Raw genomic sequence first — 25939 nt, forward strand, 5'->3', positions numbered from 1 at the left:
TGGCAGTGCAAAACCATATATTTTATATAGATGAATGATTGATTGATTCTTTCACAGTCGATACAAAACAAAGACATGACACAATCACAACCACTTTATCCATGTATTTGTTGGCCATCAAAAATAGCAGATCTACAAGCTCGCAGAAAATATTTGAAGAACGAAAATGTGGACCCCCAGAAGCAAATATTTGAGTTAAAAATGTTCGCTTAAAAATATATATATATATTCAAAGATATGCACACATTTTAGATTTTTCAAAAATAGCAGATCTACAAGCTCATAGTGTGGCACTCGGTGCAGCTTGTATATCTGCTATTTTTTGAATAGCCAAAGCTAAGTGGTTAAAATGATTGTGACACTATGTTAACTAATTTTGCTGGGGACCCCCCAACATGTTGTGTTTCCTGACAGAGCTATAAGTGTATTCTGAACCCATTAAGACCGGGAACACATCTGTGTCATTTTAACATTTATTTGGGCTATTAAAAAACAGCATAATCTACAAGCTCATAGCGCGGCACCGGGTGCCGCACTATGAGCTTGTAGATCTGCTGTTTTCCAAATCCTTACAGTTTGTTGCTCGGTGGTGATCCAACTTTTCCATGTCAAGGACCCCCAAACTCATATGTATTTGGCCTTGGACCTTGCAAATAAAAGGTGTGAGAACCACTAGTACTAGTGGACTCATAATGTGTCATATAGTGTCGTAGTAAATCAGTGTCATACATATTCTGAAGAAAACCTGGAGACTGACATTCAGTAATTGGTTCTTATGATCAAAATAAGAACAATAATGTATGTAAAACAGAAAATGTAAAAAAGGCCAAGTCTTTACCACGGACACATTGATGAGCCCTGCTGCATGGCCATGGGCAGAAAGATGAAGAAACTGGACGTATGATTCTCATTGTAAAAACATATAAATATGATACAGTATGTAATGATAGGATATAATATGATACAGTATGTAATGATAGGATATAATATGATACAGTATGTAATGATAGGATATAATATGATACACTATGTAATGATAGGATATAATATGATACAGTATGTAATGATGGATATATTATGATACTGTATATAATAATAGAATATAATATGATAAATGTCTCATTCTTGGTCTAGTGTGATGAATGCACTGAAGTGGAATGAGAGCTGGATGAACACGTTTATGAATAAACATTTCATCTTTGAATGAGTGTGAGCAGAAAAATGATGGAGATGGCGTTGTTTGGAACTTCAGATCACCAACATATTGGAAGGGGTATAAAGCAGAATCTTGCCTTTATATCTTTATTAGCAAGAAGAAGGATACTATTGGAGTGGAAATCACCACTGGCCCCTAAAGCATCTGTATGGCTTAAAGACCTCACAATGTACCTACATTTGGAGAAAATTTAATTTAATCTGAGAGGATCACCGGGAAAATTCGATCAGGTGTGGGGCCCTATGATTAAATATATAACTAAATTAAAGACGTTACAGGACAGATAAAGCAAACACCACCATCGACACGTTGACAAGCTCTAGGTTAATACATGCTAAAGGAAGAAAATAACGGATTCCTACTTTCCTTTTTTGTATACACTCCATATGTACCATGGGGAGGGTTAGCGAGGGAAATCATAATGCTTATGAATTGATTATTATGTATTTTTTATTTTTCATTTTGAGTTATGTAAGTGTATGTTACATGTCTGAATGTTGCATGTTGTATATGGGAATGGAGTGGGGGGTAGTAAGGGCACAAAAAAAAAAGTACTTTTGACATCCTATAGCAACTGTATTCCATGTACTTGTCAAAAGCAATAAATACACATTTAAGAGTGTGAGCAGAAAAATTAAACAATAACATATCACATGTGTTCTGATTATTGTGCACAGTGTATCGTGTTAATGAGGAATCTAAACAGCACAGAGTAAGGATTTCTAATTCATTTAGAGATCTGTTATTTATGGGTGCTTCTGTAGGTCTATCCATCAGTGTGACAGTTTACAGTTGGTAGTAAGCTTTGTATCTATAGTGAGCTGTATTGATTGATTGAATATTTTATCAGGCAGAAATGTAAAACAGCACAAGTACAGTTAATAACCCTTTGTCTAAAAGGTCCGTCCAAAAAAGTCCTTGCGGTCTTGTTTCCATTGAGGTCGTGACATGACAACACTATGAATATTAATACACAGGAACAACGACATGTCAAGAATACATTTATTAAACTATTATTACTTCTGCACATGATCATACAATAACATGTGAAGAATGAGAATAATATCACATTCATATTCAATGAAAACACAATAATGGAATGAGTGAGGAAACAATGATGTAATAATGAATCAATGAATAAACAATGATTGATTTGAGTTCATAAACACATTTAGTAGATGTTTGAATCCAGAGTGATTGACAAAGTCCAAGATGAGAGTCAAACTATGAGTCAAATCTGCTGTCAAAATGAACACTGCTCACATCACTCGGGTGGCTCAGTGGTAAAGTCCCTGCCCACCACCACGGAGGTTGTGGGTTACAATCCACCGTGGTGCATCCGGCTTTGTCCAACGTCTATGTGAACACAACTGACCCGTGTTCAGGGGAGGGAAGCCGGGCGGGAGGAGGAGGATATATGTCACTGTATGTACTCCTATGGGGGGGGGGGGGGGGCACTGGTCAGCGGGGAGTGTTGGGCGGGAGGAGTGGGACGAAGGCCCTACGTCCTGCCGGTGGGGGCTCCTCACTGGCAGGTGAGCCAATAGGAGACAACACAGAGATGTGTGTGGGGAGGAATTCATTGGCATGACGACTAAACTGGGGAGAAACTTTGAAAAATCACACCCAGTGTGAAGTGAGCGGTGCTATTTATGAGTTATTAATTTCATCATGCATCTCGGTAGCCAATCACAGCACGTCCTGCGAAGTGACGTGCTTACATTTTTTACATTATTATTAATTGAATCATGCCCTCTCTAGCCAATCACAGTGCGTCTGCGAAGTTTGAAGTTAATTTCATCATGTGTCTCGCTAGCCAATCACAGCACGCCCTGCAAAGCTTAGCCTATGGGCGTGTTTTCCACAGCATGGCGTCACAGCGAAAGAAAAAAGTGCACGACGGAAAGAAAAACTTTCACCACAGATGGGTCCTAAACCCTCTTATAGGAGCGGTTGCACCGCTCAAAAATGATGCTACTAAGTTAAAAACATGTAATAAAAATAATGAACACTGAACACTGCTCACAATGTGTCGCTTTGTGACGTAGATCTTAGATATTAGAGGGGGGGGGGGGGGGGTGGACCAATTACAAAACCCTGTGGGACTCCAGTCAATAAAGTATACAGAGTTAACTGGTTAAGTATAAAGGTTTATATACAATAAACAATATTGATACTGTGAGAATTACATGATCAAATATACAGTTTGTGTCAAAGAGACACAATATGACACTGATATTTACATCATCATCATCATCATCATCATCATCATCATCATCATCAGTGTTGATGGACAGTATTTATGATACATATTTATAAATGTATGGAGTGGAGGTTTGTTCACTTCTATCTAATCTAATCTAAGATCTAAAGCTCCCTGTGGTGATGACTCATTTTATACCATAGAGTTTGACATTAATATGGATTTGACCAGGGACCCCCATTTGAACACATTTGTGCCAGGGACCCCCATTTGAACATATTTGTGCCAGGGACCCCCATTTGAACACATTTGTGACAGGGACCTCCATTTGAACACATTTGTGTCAGGGACCCCCATTTGAACACATTTGTGTCAGGGACCCCCATTTGAACATATTTGTGTCAGGGACCCCCATTTGAACACATTTGTGGCAGGGACCTCCATTTGAACACATTTGTGTCAGGGACCCCCATTTGATCATATTTGTGGCAGGGACCCCCATTTGATCATATTTGTGTCAGGGACCCCCATTTGAACACATTCGTGCCACGGACCCCCATTTGAATACATTTGTGCCAGGGACCCCCGAACAACATTTGTGTTGTTACAATTATCAAAAATAATATATAAAAAATCCAATGTTTTTCTTTTTTAAATAGGCGTTGTGAGCTTGTAGATCTGCTATTTTCAAATAGCCAATGTATAAAGGGGGTTAACGTGTTTAAACTGATTTTGAGACCACTGGTTATCAAAGTAGGGTCCAGGGGCCCCTGGGGGTCCTTGGGGGGGTTCCAGGGGGTCCCAGGGGGTCCTTGAGGGGGTTCCAGGGGGTCCTAAGCTAAATGATTAAATATACATTAATAGCATCAAACTCAGTGTAACCACTTTAACCATGTATTACTTTGGTATTGGAAAATAGCAGATCTACAAGCTCACAGTGTGTCATAATCTAATGTGTTGCGAGCTTCTTGTCTTATGGGTCAGGGGTCAAAGGTAAAAACTCTACGGGAGCTTTAATGTGTGACTGTCACTCTGCTGCTTATTACATCATCATGATGATGTCACCGTGATGTCATGATTAGTCACTCATGCCCAAATATGGAGTCCATGACGTCAGACTCAGCTAGTCTCAAAGTATCCTGACAACAGTGGTAACCATGACAACCTGCACTCACTCAAACATGTTGAGTAACCATGGTGACCTGATGTCATCCTCACATAGAGACTCTATCTCTGCTCACACAGACACACTGAGGAGGAGGAGGACCAGACCCCGAACCCAGCATAGAGAGGTTCAGAGAATGTGTTCTGGACGGTGTACAGGTGTGTCAGTGAGTCAGAGGACCCTTTATAGAAGGACAGAGTCCCAGCAGGCCATTTCAAATACACTGATACTCTGTTAGAGTCAGAGGGACTGACAGGGAGGACAGTGTCCTTACTATTGTGTCCGACAGTGTAACTGTTACCATGACGACCATCTCTACAGACCAGGCTCCAGGACTTGTCATTGTATCCAAGCCTACAGTCACCACCTCCTTTCCTGCTGATCCCTCTGTAAGTCACTGCTATAGAAACCCCTCCACTCCACTCTACCTCCCAGTAACAGCGTCCAGTCAGACCCTCTGTACACAGAACCTGAACCCATCCATCAAACCTGTCAGGATGTTCAGGATATGATTGATCCTGTCCCCGTGTCACCTTTCTGTTGTTCTCAGACAGAGAGAGTTCTCTGTCTGCTGTGTTTGTGTCCAGTGTGAGAGGATGGAAATCTGATGAGAAAAACAACACAGTAAACATTAAATACATCATTCACTGACACACACACACACACACACACACACACACACACACACACACACACACACACACACACACACACACACACACACACACACACACACACACACACACACACACACACACACACACACACACACACACACACACACACACACACACACACACACACACACACACACACACACACACAGTGTCCTACCGTAGACACCGCCGGTCATCAAATTATTGTCTTAGGAATGAGACAAAAACTAAAAAAATCAATTCAAGTCTCCATGGGGGGTGTAATCCATAGAAAAAAAAATCATTTTAGGGGGGGAACTATCCCTTTAATATAATTTTAAAAACATTTTAAAATAGTAAAAATAGCCGATCTACAAGCTCACAACGTGTCAGAGATACAAGGTTTCTGCCCGACGACAACACAGTCAAATGTGAGTCAGAATGTCTTAAAGCCTCCAGGTGAGAAGTGACTTTCTGTGAGAAAATGTTTACATTAAGTTTATGTGAAATGACATCAATGTGGAAAAGTACTCAAATGTTTTACTTAAGTAAAAATATCAATACTGCAATGTAGAAATACTCTGTTACAAGTTAAAGTCCGGAATTCAAAATGTACTTGTGTAAAAGTACAAAAGTATCGGTATTAAAATGTACTTAAAGTACCAAAAGTAGAAAGTACTCATTATGCAGAATGTCCCATTTCACAAGTTTTCAAATGTATAAATTGTATAAAAATCTTTTGAAAAGCAGATTTACAAGCTCACAATGCGTTGCATGGAGACGCATTGTGAGCTTGTAGATCGACTATTTTCAAATGGCCGAGATGTATATAGGGCTGTTAATGTATTTAATGTATGTTTTGTAAGAATAATCAAAATCCTCCAAGTAACTAGTAACTTAAGTTTTCAAATAATTGTAGTGGAGTAAAAGGACAATATGCCTTTGAAATGTAGTTGAGTAGAAATAAAAGTACTGAAAATAGGAAATACTCCAGTAAAGTAAAAATATCTCAAAATGTTATTTAAGTACAGTACTTGAGTAAATGTACGTAGTTACTTTACACCACTGAACATACACACATCTGTTACATCAAAGGTTCCTAAACTTTTAAGGCTGCAACGCCCCTAAATAATCATATTTGAACTGGGGACCCCCCAAAATAATCATATTTGAACTGGGGACCCCCCAAAATAATCATATTTGAACTGGGGACCCCCCAAAAGAATCATACTTGAACTGGGGGCCCCCAAAATAATCATATTTGAACTGGGGACCCCTCAAAATAATCATATTTGAACTGGGGACCCCCCACTCTGACAAGCACTTGTCAGGGTGGGGTAGTTGTAGGAGTTGAGGCATTACTTTTAGTTTGACTCGGTTCTTTAAAATTGTGAAATATTGTGAAAATAGCCGATCTACAAGGCGTTGTGAGCTTGTAGATATATTTTATAGTATATTTATAGCCGATCTACCACTTATAGATCGGCTATTTTGTAGATCGGCTATTTTCACAATATTTGCCTTTTTTTGCGTAATATTTGACAATTTAGCCAATTTGGTATTAAAAAGGTCTTAAAAGTCCTTAAATTGTAACTTTATAAATGTGCAGATAACCTGTATACACTTATACTGTATGTTGGTTTGTTTACTGTTGAGTGAGAAAACAATGTTACACATTAAGATAATCATCTGGGGACCCCCCACAATAATTCGGGGACCCCCCTGGGGGTCCCGACCGCGAGTTTGGAAACCACTGTGTTACATAGAAAACATTCAGCATCTACAAGTTAGCAACGCCTCACACCATGGTGTGAAGCGTTGCTAACTTGTAGATCGGCTATTTTAGTTATTTTGGAAATAAGGAGGAATTACAAGCTGATTTACAAGCTCACAACGTTTCACGATGCGAGGCGTTGTGAGCTTGTAGATCTGCTATTTATTATGTATATTCATTTTTTTATGTTTTTATGCGCTACAGTTTTTACATCTACAAGCCGATCTACAAGCTCACAACATGTCACAATGCAACATGTGAGCTTAGATCCGCTGTTTTTGAAATAGCCAATCTACAAGCTCACAGGCTGTCATGATGCAGGGCATTGTGAGCTTGTAGATTTTCTTATCTTACCACAACCCAATCTGCAAGCTCACAGGCTATTTTTACCTAATTTTCAAATATAGCCGATCTAAAAGCTCACAACGCATCATGATGTGATGCATGGTGAGCTTGTAGATCGGCTATTTTCATCTATTTCAATTATTGATAATCTAGAATCCAATCTGCAAGCTCACAACCTGTCACAATGTGACGAGTTGTGAGCTTGTAGATCCACTGTTTAAAACAGCAAAAGTCCATATAAAAGTTAATCACACGTTAAACAACATATTGTGAGTTTATGTTTGAAATACAGCTGATCTACAAGCTCACAACCTGTCACAATGTAATTCATGAACTACTTTTGAGTTTTAAACAAAACCAAACTACAAGCTCACAACGTGTCGCAATGTGATCCTAGTGAGCTTGTAGATCGTCTACCTTAAAAAGAAAAACAAATCAGCTGATCTACAAGCTCACAACACATCACACTGATGTGCTTTGTGAGCTTGTAGATCGGCTATCCTTGTTATGTTTGATATATTGAGGTCTGAGGAAGATCGAGCGGGCTTTAAACATCACATTCATGATGGTAATAAACCATTTAACTTATGGATCATAATTATTCCAGTGCAGAGTTCTGCTCTGCATCTGGCTTTTTAAATTACTTTGGATGAGCGTGATCTTCTACTTGTTGATGTTTGAAATAACTCACTACCTGTCACATTGCAACATGGTGTGAGCTTGTAGATCGGCTGTTTTTGAAATATAGCCAAAACTCATAGCGCATCATAATGCGAGGCTTTGCAAGCTTGTAGATCTTCTATTTCTTGTAATATAGCCGATGTAAAGTTTCACAACGCAACATGATGTGAGCTTGTATATCGGCTCACAACCTGTCACAATGAGACAAGTTGTGATCAGCAATTTGTATTTATTTGTAATGGTCTATCTACAAGCTCACCACACGTCATGATCGGGGTTTATTTTTTTTGGTTGTTAATTATAAAGATCACAGGCCACCGTGGCCGATTGGAAAAATGCTATTATTAGACTATTTTATGTCTTTCTGTCTGCAATGGATAAAGCGGTGAAAGTTGGTGACACACATACATTGCAGGCAAGTAATGAACCTTCCTTGTACCATCATTCATTATGACATAATTAACATTAACAAAACAAAACAAAAGCTGTAGGTTTTGCATATTAAGGTTGAATGAGATGTAGGGCCCAAAACATATATTAATGTGTTTATACTGTGTGACGTAGTTACACAAGCTGTTCATAACGCCCACTTTATTCAGTTATTTTTTGGAAAGCGACACCTCTGCATGATAGAGTAGATAGATATTACTAGCCCACTTCATTCTTTGGCCGGTAAAATATAATCCTGTCGGTCAAGGTGGCCGGCCCAAAAAGTGCCTTGCGGAAACCCTGGTCATGATGCAATGTATTGTGAGTTCGTACATTGTCTCTTTTTATGTTTGAAATACAGCTGATCTACAAGCTTACAACCTGTCTCAATTTGACTTGTTGTGAATTGTTAGATAGGCAAATTTTGTTTTAAATATAGCTGAAGTACAAGCTCACAACGTGTCAAAATGTGACACGTGAGCTTGTAGATCGTCTATATTCTAAATATTGCCGATCTACAAGCACACAATGTGTCACAATGTGAGGCATTGTGAGGAGTTGTGAGGCATTGGGTCTCATTCACTAAGCTCAGGTCCTCACATATTTTGTACTTATGTTCATATACGTGACTTCCCACGTTCAGTATTCATTCATCTTTTTTTTACCGTGAATTTGGGCGGACACTCAAACTCACGTCTGCTCAGGAAAAGACTTATGCCTTAAACCATTCGTATATGTTATTAGAATGCCTTATTCTTATGTGTCAATAGTGCCAAACCTCAAATTATGTTTTATGTGCCCAAAATGTGTCAACACATTAAAAAAACATATGTCAAAGATCTAATGCTTGGATGCATATGGTAGACATGATGCAAATTCAACCGAGTATTTATTTTCAGTTGACACATTTAGAGCTGAATTATTAGGTCCTTTTGGATGTTTTCCATTCCTGCAAATGTGGCCACAGTTTCATATATTGGACTTTCATGCCAACAACATATGTTGCGCTATTAATTTATAATATTGACCACATCACATCACACTTATGTCTTATGATCTGATGAGGATGGAGTATGGATGAAATCTGTGTCCATAATATCCATTCACCATTCTGACGTAGGACAGGATATGTTGTTAATCCTAAGGACAGGTTTATCCTCAGTAATCAATAAAGCGTGATCTGGTCCATAATCTCGGATCTCGGTGTTCCTGGATTCCAGCGTCAAAATGTTACCTCAGTCAAATGTGAGCATTATTTAATAGAAAAGGCTTCTATAATATCCTTTCCACGTTTTATTAACCTATTATTTGGTGGTGGGGTTAAACTTTATAACTTCTTATTCTCATTATGAGAGCATTACTTTATTAACGTTCAGCTGATCCATCGTGCGATCGAGGGACTCACTTCCAGACAGAACAGATGTACAAGTTGTCAATGTGGTGCAAATTGGCGCGTTGTAATTTTGCTGATCTGTTTTTTTTTCTTCACGTGGGTTATTTCTGGTTGCCTTTTATGGTGTTAAATGGGGCGTGGAACAATACAAATGATCTACATGGGAGCACACTAGTGACTTTAGAACACAAATGAGATACACCTGTGATCCACACAAATCATGGCTCTGCACCCTCTTTCATGAATCACACGTCAGAATTGACTTATCCCAATATACATATGTTATTTATGACCAGGATATACACCTTATTTATGACCAGGATATACACCTTATTTATGACCAGGTTAGTGAATGAGGTCCATTGTTTCTGTCAACCCACATGACCTTAGTTTTCTGAAAAACATAAATGTTTTATTCAAAATAAATAAAAAGATTCATGTTGCTATATACATAGCAACATCTAAAATGACACAGATTCTTTCCTGGTTTTAAAGGTATAACAACGTATAGGCTTTCCAGGTCTTAATGGGTTAAGGACCGGGCCAAGAGCAGAGAAACCTCCTGAATTCCCTGGAAGCTCTACTGAAGAGTTTTCAGGACAGTATCTGGGGAGGGGCCAACCGACTATAAAACAGCAGTGGTGGAAAAAGTTCTCAAATGTTTCACTTAAGTAAAAGTATAAATACTGCAGTGTAGAAGTACAAGTAAAAGTCCGGTAATGGAACATTTACTTGAGTAAAAGTACAAAAGTATTGGCATCAAAATATACTTAAATTAACAAAAGTAAAAGGGCTGAAGTGGTTCATGCATGTGTTGTAATAATAATCTAAATCTGCAAAGTAACTAGTAACTAAAGCTGTCAAATAATTGTAGTGGAGTAAAAGTACAATATTTGTCTCCGCCAGGCCGAAAGGCATAGCGGAGACAAATGTCTCGCCATATGTTTTACCCTCCGTCCGTCCGTGTGTGTGTCCGTGTGTCCTGTCCGTGTGTTAGGAGCTATTCTCTGGCACCGTTGGCCCGGTCGCTGCGAAACTGTGCAAAGACACTCCCTGGATGCCAATTCAGAACCTCTGCCTCAAATTTTTCACATGGGCCTGTTATAGCGCCACCTGGAGGCCGATTTGTGCAAAACCCATTTGTTTTTACATTACTCCTACAGATTTTATCCAAACGTCATGCAAATCGGTACACAGTATCTCTATAGTCATGTGATCAACACGGATCTGTCCGATTTCCCATATTCCATCCTCATTGGCTAATGTCCGCTTCCAAAATTTGCAAGATTGGTCCGTTTTGAACAAAATGCCTCAAATCATGAACGCAGCTTGCGATTTCCGTGAAATTTCACAAACACATTCCCACTAGGCCAAGGAAAGAATGCCACCCTTTTTCACATTGGCCTGTTATAGCGCCACCAGCAGCACTAATTAAGCAAAACACAGTTTTGGAACAAAATGGCCTATTAGAGCGCCACCAGGAGGCCACAATAACGTACCTGACCTGGTGGAGAACTGTGCTCCAAGGAGCACATTTTCTAGTTGCCTCTGAGATGTAATGGAGTAGAAGTAAAAGTATTGAAAATGGGAAATACTTCGGTCCTCAAAAGTGTACTTAAGGACAGTACTTGAGTAAATGTACTTAGTTACTTTACACCACTGTAAAACAGTGTATAAAATGTTAAAGTGTGATATTGACACAGACAGACAGATACTCACATTTTGTACTGAGTTGAGTAATGTTGAGGATTGGTTGAGGATTAAGCCAATCTCCTCCTCCATGTTTCACTCTGTAGGAAATAGAACAACAATGCATCAATGTCTAACTGTCTAACACAACGTCTCCACTACCTGACACTACAGTGTTTCTCCTATCATTATCTTGGCCCTGCAGCCCATCCAGACATACTCACTGCTGCCCAGTTTGGATCTCATCACCTCCTCAGACTCCACCTTAACCCCTAGCACTCCACTCTCCTTTATCCCTTCTTAATGCAAGTTTACTATGCAGATATATCTTGTTCTTAATGCAAGTTTACTATGCAGATATATCTTGTTCTTAATGCAAGTTTACTATGCAGATATATCTTGTTCTTAATGCAAGTTTACTATGCAGATATATCTTGTTCTTAATGCAAGTTTACTATGCAGATATATCTTGTTCTTAATGCAAGTTTACTATGCAGATATATATTGTTCTTAATGCAAGTTTACTATGCAGATATATCTTGTTCTTAATGCAAGTTTACTATGCAGATATATCTTGTTCTTAATGCAAGTTTACTATGCAGATATATCTTGTTCTTAATGCAAGTTTACTATGCAGATATATCTTGTTCTTAATGTAAGTTTACTATGCAGATATATCTTGTTCTTAATGCAAGTTTACTATGCAGATATATCTTGGATATGTCTTGTTATTTCTCAACCATACAGAATGTTATTTAGATAGCATGTTGTTTAGACATCTGAAAATATCCTGATAGATGCTGTGTTGACTCTGGACTCGATAAAACACAGTGGACCAACACTAGATGACATGATGGCACCCAAAATCATCACTGACAGTGAAAACTTCACACTGGAGTCAACACAGCATCTACCAGGAGATTTTAGAGGACTTTGTGCTTCCGTATGTTGACAGGCTTTACAGAGATGCTGATTTCCTTTTCCAGCATGACTTCGTACCTGCCCACAGAGCCAGAACTACTAGTAACTGGTGTACTGACCATGATATTACTGTGCTTAACTGACCAGCCAACTGACCTGACTTGAACCCCACAGAGAATAGATGTTGTATTGTCAAGAGGAAGGTGTGAGACACTAGACTCAACAATACAAATGAGCTTAAGGCTGCTATCAAAGCAAACCTGGGCTTCCATAACCTCAACAGAAACACAGGCTGATCACCTCCATGCCACGCCCCATTGATGACATACTTTGTTCAAAAGTAGCTCAGACCAAGTATTGAGTGCATAAATTAACATACTTTTCAGATGGTCCACATTTCTGTATTATGTATATATATATATATATATATATATATATATTTATGCGCAATGAATCTAGAATATATGAAAGTTTCACTTTTTTAATTATATTACGGAAGAAAATGAACCTTTCCACAATAGTATTTTAATAATATAATTACAGAAGGATCTGTAAAACCTAATTTGTTCGTTGGTTAAAGTATTAACTAAATATGCATACATATTTGCATCTATTTATGACTTTGTGTCAGAGTGAATACACCGTTAAGGGACACACATGAGGGAAACACTGTATATTCACTGTACTATCCAACATGGACACAGCCCAAGTCTACTCACATGCAGTTCTCCAGAACTGAATCATTCACCATGTTGAGGCTCAGGTCCAACTCTCTTAGGGAGGGATGAGAGTTTACAGCTGAGGCCAGAACTTCACAGCATCTCTCTGACAACCAGCAGTGAGCCAGCCTGAATAAAGAATGAAACACCAGATGAAAAAAAAAAAAAAATGAATGAAACACGTTTTATATACATTATTCCTGGATTGAGAACCTGGACTTGGCCTTGATGGGCTGTCAGGGTTTTGGAATAGTGACCCAAGAGGTGGAAAGGAAAAAAGAAACAAAGAAAATACAACAAGAATACAATAAAACAAGAAAGAAAACAAAGACGTTACTACCATCAAACACTCAATATAGATCATAATATACTGATGACATTAGGGATGTATATTAGCGGAACAGATAAGTGCTACGATCTTTCAATTTATGATACAAGCGTGAAAATTGGCGTGAGCAGTCTCCATGGGTCACTTGACAAGAAAATTGTCTGAGCCATTTGTAATTTCAAGATGGCGGCCATTTTTCAAGATGGCCGACACCTTAGTGGGCAGTTAAGTGATATGATGGTTTATTTGGTGATACAAGCATGACAATTGGCATGAGCAGTCTCTGTAGGTCACTTGACAATAGGCCACCCACAGCTACTTGAAATTTCAAGATGGCCAACACTTTAGTGAAGCAATTAAGTTATATAATGGTTTATTTGGTGATACAAGCATTGCATTTGGCATGAGCAGTCTCTAAGGGTTGCTTGACAAGAAAACACTCCCAGCCACTTGAAATTTCTATTTTAAAGATGGCCGCCCCCTGGATCCTCAAAATATACATTCTCTCATAGAAATGTATGTTTTTTTTTCATTAAGAACGATTATACGATTATTATTATTATGCAAAAGAACAACTTTTAACACATCACAATACAGTTGTGTTGATTTGTTGATCATAGATAGATTAGATAAGAGTGCATATCTGCACTACCAGGGCACACTGGTGATATATCACTGCTGTTAAACTCAGAGTGGGGTTCAATGTCAGCTATTTGAAAGTTAGTATCCCAAATGCTGTCTAATTTACCCCAAAACAGTTAGATAGCCGCACCTTAATTGACAGGTTGTGCCAGCGCGGGAGAGCCGAGCCAAGGTTAATGGGGTTTTAGTTAACCGGATGGTGTACAGATCGCACAGGATTTAAATGGCATTGGATGAACGATCGGACTAAGTGTAGGGTTAAGGCACAAACTTAGTTGTATCCATACATCAAAGTGCTTGGTAAAAGGTGGTAAAAGGATAAACCCTCGGCCTCTGCCTATGCTGCAGACATGGCAGAATCCATCATAACAGTTGTGAAAACTAACTGGGACAGATGTTTAATTTGTCAGCAGGTCACCAAGGAAAAACTCATTCAGCCGAGTTTATTCAACAGAGAGCCCGATCGTACTAGTTATGATACCATCGCAAGAAATGTTCCATTATTTCATAAGAGCAATGCTCTGCCTATCTTACTTAGTCCAACCCGACTAGATGAAGGTGATGGCATAGAAAGCACATTGACAAGAAACAGAGCAAAATATCATTCAAGCTGTAAACTTAGGTTCAACAACACAGAGCTGGAAACGGCCCAAAAGAGAGCATCTACATCTGCTGAAGACACTGAAGATACCAAAGATATCCATGTCAAGAGGCCAAGAAGATCTAATGTATGACCGGTCCAGCGATGTCACCACTGTGAACGAGGCCAGACTTGATCTCTTTGCCAGAAAGCAAAGACAATATGACTTGATCCCACCAACTCAAGCAGCACTCAAAGAGCATGCCAAACGTGCTTCTTATGAGGCTGGATACGTGTGGGGACAGGCATTGAAGCGACATCCACAAATGCCGAGCCCATCTGACTGGGGATGGGTGGAACAGGACGAGAAGTGGAAAGTCTTCTGGACTCCACTTCCACCTATTGCGGAGAGTTGTTGGGAGTTGACCAAATGTGGGTGCACCAAGGCATGTACTGGAAGGTGTAAGTGCTTCAGATATGGACTCAGTTTCACACGCCTATGTAGTTGCCCCTGCTAGAACCTATTTGCATGTTTATTTTGCCAGAGTTATTCCCCGTTGTCCTCTGTGTTTTCAAGTGGAGGCCTATGGCTCGGCTTCCCCTCGCCACATCGGCGCATCATGTTTTACTTTTTATCTAGTCTATTACTGTGTAATTTTCAGTTGTTACTTTGTAACATGCCTTCCACTGCCATATCTAACAGTGAAGCACATTTTCAGTTTAGTTCCTTAGTATCGTTTGTCATGGTTCCGTGGCTATTGCCATTCAGTATTAGCCATTGCTCATAATTTTGGAGCACTGTCCGTTCAGCACCACAACTGTGCTTATCAGCACCACAACTGTGCTAATTTATTCTTCTTATTTTCTGTTTCCCCACCCCATTTGACACATGTAATGGCTGTTAGTTTAAAAAAAAAAAAAGTATATATATATATATATATATATATATATATATATATATATATATATATATATATATATATATATATATCCTCCCTTGTGACTGTTACCTTGTCGTGGTAAGGGAGCTTGTGTAGGCATACCTCAGTGAACCCTGAGAGCTATGCCGGTGGGAGGCAACTCCTGACAGGTTTTACCAAACTGGACAGGTCGTGGGCGAGGAGTCAGACAAAACACAGTCAAACAACCTCTCTTGACAGAGCTTTTTGAGGAACCCAATACATTTCTATGAGAAAAGGTATCATTTAAAGATCCACATGGCGGACGGCAGTCATTTTGACATTTCAAGTGGCTGTGGGCGGTTTCTTGTCAAATGACCTTTTGAGACGGCTCATGGCAATTTTCATGCTTGTATCACCAACTAAATGATTTCTTAACCTTAACTGCTCCACTAAGGTGGTGGCCATCTTGGAAAATGGCCGCCATCTTGAAATTTCAAGTAGCTGTGGGTGGCTTATTGTCAAGTGACCCACAGAGACTGCTCATGCCAATGTTCATGCTTGTATCACCAAATGAACCATTATATAACTTAAATGCTCCACTAAAGTGTCGGCCATCTTGAAAAATGGCCGCCATCTTGAAATTACAAATGTCTCAGACAATTTTCTTGTCAAGTGACCCATGGAGACTGCTCATGCCAATTTTCACGCTTGTATCATCAACTGAAAGATTCTGCCAGAAAAAAGCATTTCGCCGCTCCACTATATGGGCATAAAAGGGACAAGTACAGACAGGTACAGAGATCTCCATATATGGGCACAAAATAAATGCACACAATCTCTGTACGTATGTATGTATTTATTTTACGTCTGTAGTTCAGGTATCTTGAGAACTGTCCGACAGACCAACGTCAAACTTGACAAATTACCTGAGTGTATTCTTATGTCAAAAGTCCCTAAAAGGCCAATTTGAATTACTTCCTGACTTAAGCAAGAACTTGTGCATACATATTGTGGAGTGTCGCTAGGCAACCGCCTGTCAGGTAAGCACCTCAACGGGGAGAGTCAGTGGGACAGAGGCGGTGCGCGGCCAGCCAGGCCCCGCCCCCAGCTGGGCTGCGTCATTGACGGGCGCTACCTGCCAGTCTTTCTGTGGAATCAACCTGAAGTGAGCGCACCTGCGTTGCTCAGCTGGGGAGCGCACTAACCTCGCATCACCAGTCTTTCCACCTCGGAGGAAAGCCTGGTCTCTGTTACTAAAGACCCATATGATCCGGTCTAGGCCACGCCTACTAAAAAAAAAAAAAAAAAAAAGAATCCTCTTTCCGGATTCTGCCCATCCGGTTTTGCGTTGCCGCTTTGTTTTGGTTCCCCAATCCCTATTTAAATGGAATAGAATTTCCCCGTGGGATAATACAGACGCTAAATAGTCTCCGGATAGTGCACGCACATTTACATTTTAAAAAATAAGCTAAACTATGCCGCATCAAGGATTTTATAGGACGGACCTATTTTGGGGTGAGACGTCTTTCCGGTTCTGCCCATCCGGCCACTTTTAATTTTTTTTACTTCCGCTCCCGACCGGATCATATACCCGAAAAGGAATGGTGCCCAGGCTAGGAGCGCACAGACAGACCAAAAGCACCGTCTCTATCTCAGTATGGCCTGACTCTCCACGTTGACCAGACAGGTGCACAGGCGGCAACCTAGGACCTGACGTTGTGTAAATAGACAGTTCATGGACTGGAATCCCACACAGAGGGCGTGAAGGAGAAACGTATTGTCAATTACTGACACAGAACCCGAAGGGGTGAAAAGTTTGCCTTGTTTAATTTATGATTTGAAACGTATTACCAAACGGCACCAGGGGTTTCCCCCCTGTGGACGTGCCATATTCCCTAATAAAACGCCCTGTGAGGCCTTCGCAAATACTGTCTCCGAGTGTTGGTTTGGTTCAGTCTTCACAATATGAAATTTCAATCACCTGTGTGATCCCCATAGCTGCATGTTCCTCCAAACACACCTGATTTAAATTATACAGCCTTACTTTGAATCTCATTCAAGATGACGTCCAGACAGTGTATTACTCATTTTAATCTTAAAGATAAAATATGTATCTGAAAACATTTTAGGTTAGAAATAAGAAATGTAGCTACATGAACAGGCTTCCAGTGGTGTAAAGTAACTAAATACATTTACTCAAGTACTGTACTTAAGTACAATTCTGTACTTGTGATTAGTTGAGACACAAATAGGCTTCCGTTTCAGACTGATGCTTCAAAATAAAATGAGAAATGTCTTTAAGTACATTGCAAGATCATCTGAAAATTGCTACGAATGAACAAGGCTATCCTAATGTTTCTCATGAATGTAATTTTAAATGTTTGAGGATGTTCCTACTCTCTGTGCCTCATAGGTCTTTGTCAGGTCTTGCTTGAGTTATTTGATCCTTTTTAAACTTTAGACCAAATTATATCAATGAGTTCATCAACCCCAAATGTTTTCTCCATCACAATGGTGACTATTAGGAATTCAGATCTACAGAGTTCAGAAAGATGGAGAAAAATACCACATGCTCATCGATATCACCTTTGTACCTGCACAACTTTTTAACAGTAGGGGCAGCCCCGTTTAGTAGGTTAACCGAATATCTGCGCGCACCCCTAATTAAAATAAATGAGGTAAATGCATATTACCTTAGAATTTCCAGTCTACAGTGCACACTCTTCAGTCCAGCTAAGAGCAGATCCAGTAGTCCTGATTCCTGCAGGTTGTTTTCGCTGAGGTCCAATTCTCTCAAATGAGAAGGATTAGAGCTGAGAGCTGAAGCCACAACTTCAACCTCTGTCTGTCTGAGGTTACAGCCAACAAGTCTGTAAATACAGATTAAATAAGAGACAAATTGCCCCACAAATTATACCTAGTTCACTGTCATGGAAGTTAACTAAGAGATCTCCTACTGTATCTAGTTATACAGACATAAACAGTTTAAGTATGATCAGAGAACAAGAAAGTAAACAACAGATGAAAAGTTAATGTAATGTAAGTAAATCTGAGTAACCAAGCTCACTGTTTAAAAAGCCATCCTCTGTACACCCCTTCACTAATGGTATGGTCCATTTCTCATATGGTAACTTTTTAAGGGTGGTCATCTAGTGAAATCCCTATTACTGCAATGGACGCTTGCACCCATTAATATCAATATAAATAATCAAAACGAGAAGATGATGAAGATCTGACAAAATACATCCAACAACGATAGTGTAATTTTGTATCTCAGCATGGCAGGACATGGAGGTAGGCTTGGGTTCCCATGATATCATTCTTATTAATACATTCTCAACACAGCATTCATAATATATTCACATAATACAGTATTTAATAAAACAGAAGTGATCAAAATACATCTGGTAAATGTATCTTACCTTAGAATGTGCAGACTCTTCAGTCCAGCAGAGAGCAGATCCAGTAGTCCTGATTCCTGCAGGTTGTTTTCGCTGAGGTCCAATTCTCTCAAATGAGAACAATTAGAGCTGAGAGCTGAAGCCACAACTTCAACCTCTGTCTGTCTGAGGTTACAGCCAACAAGTCTGTAAATACAGATAAATAAGAGACTATCAAAACAAATTATACCATATATTATATACCATATATATGCCATATTATAATATATGGCAGAGACAAATACAATAAAATAAAATCAGGCTTTGCCTAGGGCCCATTCTGGCCTGCATTCTCCATGTTCTCAACTCAAAGTAAACACTAGATAATTTCTTCAAAAAAACGTATCACAGAGGCAGCGGGCAGCAGCCTACGAGGTAACATGGGTGATTCACATCCAGGTGTTTATATTGGATGTGATTTCGCCATCACAACGCTTTCCCATCAAACAAAGTCATCCAAACTTTGCTCTTTTTGCAAGCAGATAGTGTGTGTCTGTAGCCTGAGTAGCTAGATTCACTGGGAGGGACAGGCCCCGATAATCACCCTTGCCTTGGTAATACTTCATTGGCATGTAACGTTATAAATGTGTTCACATATCAGGGCACCCAGCACCACAAACAGCTACGTGACCAAGTTTAACCCCTTAATGAAGAGACTAGAGTGTTTACTGTGAGATGAGAGCTTTTTGGACAGGCACTAACCTCTCTCACTCGCCCTCTCTCTCTCCCTCTCTATCTCTCTACGGCTTTGAGAGACGGGGAGAGAGAGAGGCGGGAAAAGACAAAGACAAACAGAGTGAATAATCTACATTTCAAGTTGTACAATTGGATTATTGGCGGATGATAACTGGCATTAATAGTTAAGGAGTTAATAATTAGACATTGAAGATTACAGAGAGAGAGTTTGAATGACAGAATTATGTGGTATAAGACCACCAGGTATCAGTGCACATGTTATAAAGCATTTTAACCGAACGACCAGCGCATTCCCAGTGGGTGCTCACTGTCTCCTGTGGGTGCAGCCAGCCAGTCTGAATGAAGAATGAAACACCAGATGAAAAAAAAAGAAAAATAAAGAATAAAACAAAACACGTTATAATATACATTATTCCTGGATTGAGAAACTGGACCTTGCTGTAATGGACTGTCAGGGTTTTGGACTAGTGACCCAAGAGGTGGAAAGGAAAAAAGAAAGAAAGAAAGAAAATACAACAAGAATACAATGAAATAAGAAAGAAAACAAAGACAGATTCTTAGGATTCTGAAGTTCAGCTCACACACACATAAGGCTGTTACTACCATCAAACACTCAATATAGATCATAATATACTGATGACATTAGGGATCCCCATATATGGGCATTAAATAAATGCAAAAAATCTCTGTATGTATTTATTTTAAGTACGTCTGTAGTTCAGGTATTTGAGAACTGTCCGACAGACCAACGTCAAACTTGGCAAATGACCTGAGTGTATTCTTATGTCAAAAGTCCCTAAAAGGCCAATTTTAATTACTTCCTGACATAAGCAAGAACGTGTGCATAAATATGAATCTTGATTTCATTCACCTGTGTGATCCCCATAGCTGCATGTTCCTCCAAACACACCTGATTTAAATTATACAGCGCTACGCCATTTTGAATCTCATTCAAGATGACGTCCAGACAGTGTATTACTCATTTTAAACTTAAAGAGTACACTAAAATATGTATCTGAAAACATTTTAGTTTAGAAATAAGAAATGTAGTTACATGAACAGGCTTCCAGTGGTGTAAAGTAACTAAATACATTTACTCAAGTACTGTACTTGTGATTAGTTGAGACACAAATAGGCTTCCGTTTCAGACTGATCCTTCAAAATAAAATGAGAAATGTCTTTAAGTACATTGCAAGATCATCTGAAAATTGCTACGATTGAACAAGGCTATCCCAATGTTTCTCATGAATGTCATTTTAAATGTTTGAGGATGTTCCTGCTCTCTGTGTCTCATAGGTATTTGTCAGGTCTTGAGTTATTTGATCCTTTTTAAACTTTAGAGTACCAAATAATAAACTATATCAATGAGTTTATCAACCCCAAATGTTTTCTCCATCACAATATGGAGAGTATTAGGAATTCAGATCTACAGAGTTCAGACAGATGTTTCATAGGAAGGAGAAAAATACCACATGCTCATCGAGATCACCTTTGTACCTGCACAACTTTTTAACAGTAGGGTTAGCCCCGTTTAGTAGGTTAACCCAATATCTGTGCACACCCCTAATTAAAATAAACCGGGTAAATGTTTATTACCTTAGAATTTCCAGTCTACAGTGCAGACTCTTCAGTCCAGCTAAGAGCAGAGGTCCTGAGCGCTGCAGGTTGTTTTTGCTGAGGTCCAATTCTCTCAAATGTGAAGGATTAGAGCTGAGAGCTGAAGCCACAACTTCAACCTCTGTCTGTCTGAGGTTACAGCCAACAAGTCTGTAAATACAGATTAAATAAGAGACTATCAAAACAAATTATACCTAGTTCACTGTCATGGAAGTTAACTAAGAGATAGTGTAATTTTGTATCTCAGCATGAAGGATATGGAGATAGGCTTGGGTTCCCATGATATCAATCATATTAACCCATTTAGACAGGGAGAGAATCTGTGTCATTTTCAGATTTCTTTTGGCTATTCAAAAATAGCAGATCTACAAGCTCATAGCGCAGCACGCGCTATGAGCTTGTAGATCTACTATTTTTGAAAAATCATGAAAATGTGTGCAAATCTTTGAATATAATATTTTTAAAGCAAACATTTGTAACTCAAATCTTTGCTTCTGGGGGATTCTACAAATCTGTTCTAAAAACATTTTTTTGAAAAAACGTATGTTGCTATAATCAGTGGTTCTCAAACTTTTTTCATGTCAAGGACCCCCAAAATGATATGTATTTGGCCGCGGACCCCCATCTCAAAATAGTTTTGTTCCAGGGACCCCCCAGAAGCAAAGATTTGAGTTACAAATGTTCCCTTTAAAAAATATATATATTCAAATATTCGCACAAATTGTCATGATCTTTCAAAAAATAGCAGATATACAAGCTCATAGCGTGGCACTCGGTGCCGCGCTATGAACTTGTAGATCTGCTATTTTTGAATAGTCCAAAGAAATCTTAAAATGACACAGATAAGTTCTCGGTCTGAAAGGGTTAATACATTCTCACCACAGCATTCATATTATATTCACATAATACTGTCACGATCTGGTGGTGTGGTGAGGACCCAAATGCAGACAGCCAGGCAGAGAGTGTTCAAACCCAAGATTGGGATTTTATTAAAGACTAACATACAGACAGAGGATGTGACACAAACAATGATCCGACAAGCACTGACTGGGGAACAAGACTAATATACACATGAGGGCTGATTACACATGAGATACAGCTGGAGAAGACAACATAGAACCAGAATGACTAGAACACAACATAGAAATACAACACCTAGACAGGCACAGTCTGAGACTGTGACAAATACAGTATTTAATAAAACAGAAGTGATCAAAATACATCTGGTAAATGTATCTTACCTTAGAATGTGCAGACTCTTCAGTCCAGCAGAGAGCAGATCCAGTAGTCCTGAGTCCAGGTTGTTTTCGCTGAGGTCCAATTCTCTCAAATGGGAAGGATTAGAGCTGAGAGCTGAAGCCACAACTTCAACCTCTGTCTGTCTGAGGTTACAGCCAACAAGTCTGTAAATACAGATTAAATCAGAGAGTATCAAAACAAATGATACCATATATTATATACCATATATATGCCATATATTATAATATATGGCAGAGACAAATAAAATAAAATAAAATCAGGCTTTGCCTAGGGCCCATTCTGGCCTGCATTCTCCATGTTCTCAACTCTAAGTAAACGCTGGATTATTTCTTCAAAAAAACTGATCACAGAGGCAGCGGGCAGCAGCATACGAGGTAACATGGGCGATTCACATCCAGGTGTTTATATTGGATGTGATTTCTCCATCACAACACTTTCCCATCAAACAAAGTCATCCAAACTTTGCTCTTTTTGCAAGCAGACAGTGTGTGTCTGTAGCCTGAGTAGCTAGATTCACTGGGAGGGACAGGCCCCGATAATCACCCTTGCCTTGGTTATACTTAATTGGCATGTAACGTTATAAATGTGTTCACATATCAGTGCACCCAGCACCACAAACAGCTACGTGACCAAGTTTAACCCCTTAATGAAGAGACTAGAGTGTTTACTGTGAGATAAGAGCTTTTTGGACAGGCGCTAACCTCTCTCACTCGCCCTCTCTCTCTCCCTCTCTATCTCTCTACGGCTTTGAGAGACGGGGAGAGAGAGAGGCGGGAAAAGACAAAGACAAACAGAGTGAATAATCTACATTTCAAGTTGTACAATTGGATTATTGGCGGATGATAACAACTAGCATTAGTTAAGGAATTAATAATTAGACATTGAAGATTACAGAGAGAGAGTTTGAATGACAGAATTACGTGGTATAAGACCACCAGGTAACAGTGCACATGTTATAAAGCATTTTAACCGAACGACCAGCGCATTCCCAGTGGGTGCTCACTGTCTCCTGTGGGTGCAGCCAGCCAGTCTGAATGAAGAATGAAACACCAGATGAAAAAAAAAGAAAAAAAAAAGAAAAAATAAAACACGTTATAATATACATTATTCCTGGATTGAGAAACTGGACCTGGTGTGATGGACTGTCAGGGTTTTGGACTAGTGACCCAAGAGGTGGAAAGGAAAAAAGAAAGAAAGAAAGAAAGAAAATACAACAAAAATACAATAAAACAAGAAAGAAAAGAAAGACAGATTCTTAAGATTCTGAAGTTCAGCTCACACACACATACAAGGCTGTTACTACCATCAAACACTCAATATAGATCATAATATACTGATGACATTAGGGATCCCCATATATGGGCATAAAATAAACGCACAAAATCTCTGTATGTATGTATGTATTTATTTTAAGTACGTCTGTAGTTCAGGTATCTTGTGAACTGTCCGACGGACCAACGTCAAACTTGGCAAATGACCTGAGTGTATTCTTATGTCAAAAGTCCCTAAAAGGCCAATTTGAATTACTTCCTGACATAAGCAATAACTTGTGCATAAATATTAATCTTGATTTCATTCACCTGTGTGATCCCCATAGCTGCATGTTCCTCCAAACACACCTGATTTAAATTATACAGCGCTACGCCATTTTGAATCTCATTCAAGATGACATCCAGACAGTGTATTACTCATTCAACTTAAAGAGTACACTAAAATATGTATCTGAAAACATTTTAGTTTAGAAATAAGAAATGTAGTTACATGAACAGGCTTCCAGTGGTGTAAAGTAACTAAATACATTTACTCAAGTACTGTACTTGTGATTAGTTGAGACACAAATAGGCTTCCGTTTCAGACTGATCCTTCAAAATAAAATGAGAAATGTCTTTAAGTACATTGCAAGATCATCTGAAAATTGCTACGATTGAACAAGGCTATCCTAATGTTTCTCATGAATGTAATTTTACATTTTTGAGGATGTTCCTGCTCTCTGTGTATCATAGGTCTTTGTCAGGTCTTGCTTGAGTTATTTGATCCTTTTTAAACTTTAGACCAAATAATAAACTATATCAATGAGTTTATCAACCCCAAATGTTTTCTACATCACAATGGTGAATATTAGGAATTCAGAGTTCAGAAAGATGTTTCATAGGAAGTCTATATCTGCGCACATCCCTAATTAAAATAAATCGGGAAAATGTATATTACCTTAGAATTTTCAGTCTACAGTGCACACTCTTCAGTCCAGCTAAGAGCAGTTCCAGTAGTCCTGAGTCCAGGTTGTTTTTGCTGAGGTCCAATTCTCTCAAATGGGAAGGATTAGAGCTGAGAGCTGAAGCCACAACTTCAACCTCTGTCTGTCTGAGGTTACAGCCAACAAGTCTGTAAATACAGATTAAATAAGAGACTATCAAAACAAATTACACCTAGTTCACTGTCATGGAAGCTAACTAAGAGATCTCCTACTGTATCTAGTTATACGGACATAAACAGTTTAAGTATGATCAGAGAACAGGGAAGAAAACAACAGATGGAAAGTTAATGTAATGTAAGTAATCTGAGTAACCAAGCTCACTGTTTAAAAAGCCATGCTCTGTACACCCCTTCACTAATGGTATGGTCCGTTTCTCATATGGTATGGTCTGTTTTCATGGTAGAATAACTCATAAAGAGGACACATATGAATAGTTTGAGGACTTGAGTTCTCCTGTTGTTCTGTGTGTATTAAGGTTGGGGTCGTCTGTCGGCGATTGGATGAGTCGAATTGATGTTGGTTACTTTCATGTTACATGTGTGCACTTCACCTACAGTATGCTGAGCATACTAACATAGTTTTGTCTTCCATTAAAGGAATATTTCACCCCAAAATCAACTAAACCTTGAATTCATGGAGATTTTAGTTTTTTGTATTTGTGACATTCCTGAACCTTAATCCAATATCCTACTACTTTAATTAAAATGCCCACACTGTGGTGTACGTCCCGGGTTGGTCAGCACACGATCACTCCACTTGCCTCCAAACTTGCCACAGACTATTGATCAGTGCTCTGGCTAATACCTAGGCTTCTTTCCCCACCTTCAATGTACTTCATGTTGTACAGTTAATATAAAACTACATTATTTTTATTCAGGAACATTTTAGCCACCGCCGCTAGGCCCACCCTACTGCACATGTGGGACATAGGCACAGTGTCCCATAAAAAGGACATGGACTGACAGACAGAGATCTCCATATATGGCCATATCTGTTGGATCACTTTTTTACCAGGTGCTCGAAGAGCGCCGGGTCTACAGAGAGACAGAG

The 25939-nt window shown here is 39.2% G+C and overlaps 2 protein-coding genes across 2 annotated transcripts in view; both read right to left on the reverse strand.

The window, feature by feature from the left end:
- LOC308095028 (neoverrucotoxin subunit beta-like) overlaps positions 1 to 18391 on the reverse strand; it is a 75326-nt gene extending 56935 nt beyond the window's left edge. The window contains exon 1 of the mRNA XM_080441943.1: positions 18316 to 18391. The gene's annotated coding sequence lies outside the window, so the exon portion shown is untranslated. The remainder of the gene's footprint in view (positions 1 to 18315) is intronic.
- The window catches only part of LOC308094995 (uncharacterized protein), a 793896-nt gene continuing 770208 nt past the window's right edge, over positions 2252 to 25939 (reverse strand). The window contains exons 48-51 of the mRNA XM_080441835.1: positions 24844 to 25017; positions 13171 to 13299; positions 11561 to 11631; positions 2252 to 5188 (exon numbers count right to left, since the gene is read on the reverse strand). Of these exons, the coding sequence (XP_080297961.1) occupies positions 4647 to 5188; positions 11561 to 11631; positions 13171 to 13299; positions 24844 to 25017 (916 nt within the window). The 3' untranslated portion in view covers positions 2252 to 4646. The remainder of the gene's footprint in view (positions 5189 to 11560; positions 11632 to 13170; positions 13300 to 24843; positions 25018 to 25939) is intronic.

Source organism: Gymnoscopelus braueri (assembly GCF_963280865.1).
Source record: "Gymnoscopelus braueri genome assembly, chromosome: 11".
Taxonomy (NCBI): Eukaryota; Metazoa; Chordata; class Actinopteri; order Myctophiformes; family Myctophidae; genus Gymnoscopelus; species Gymnoscopelus braueri.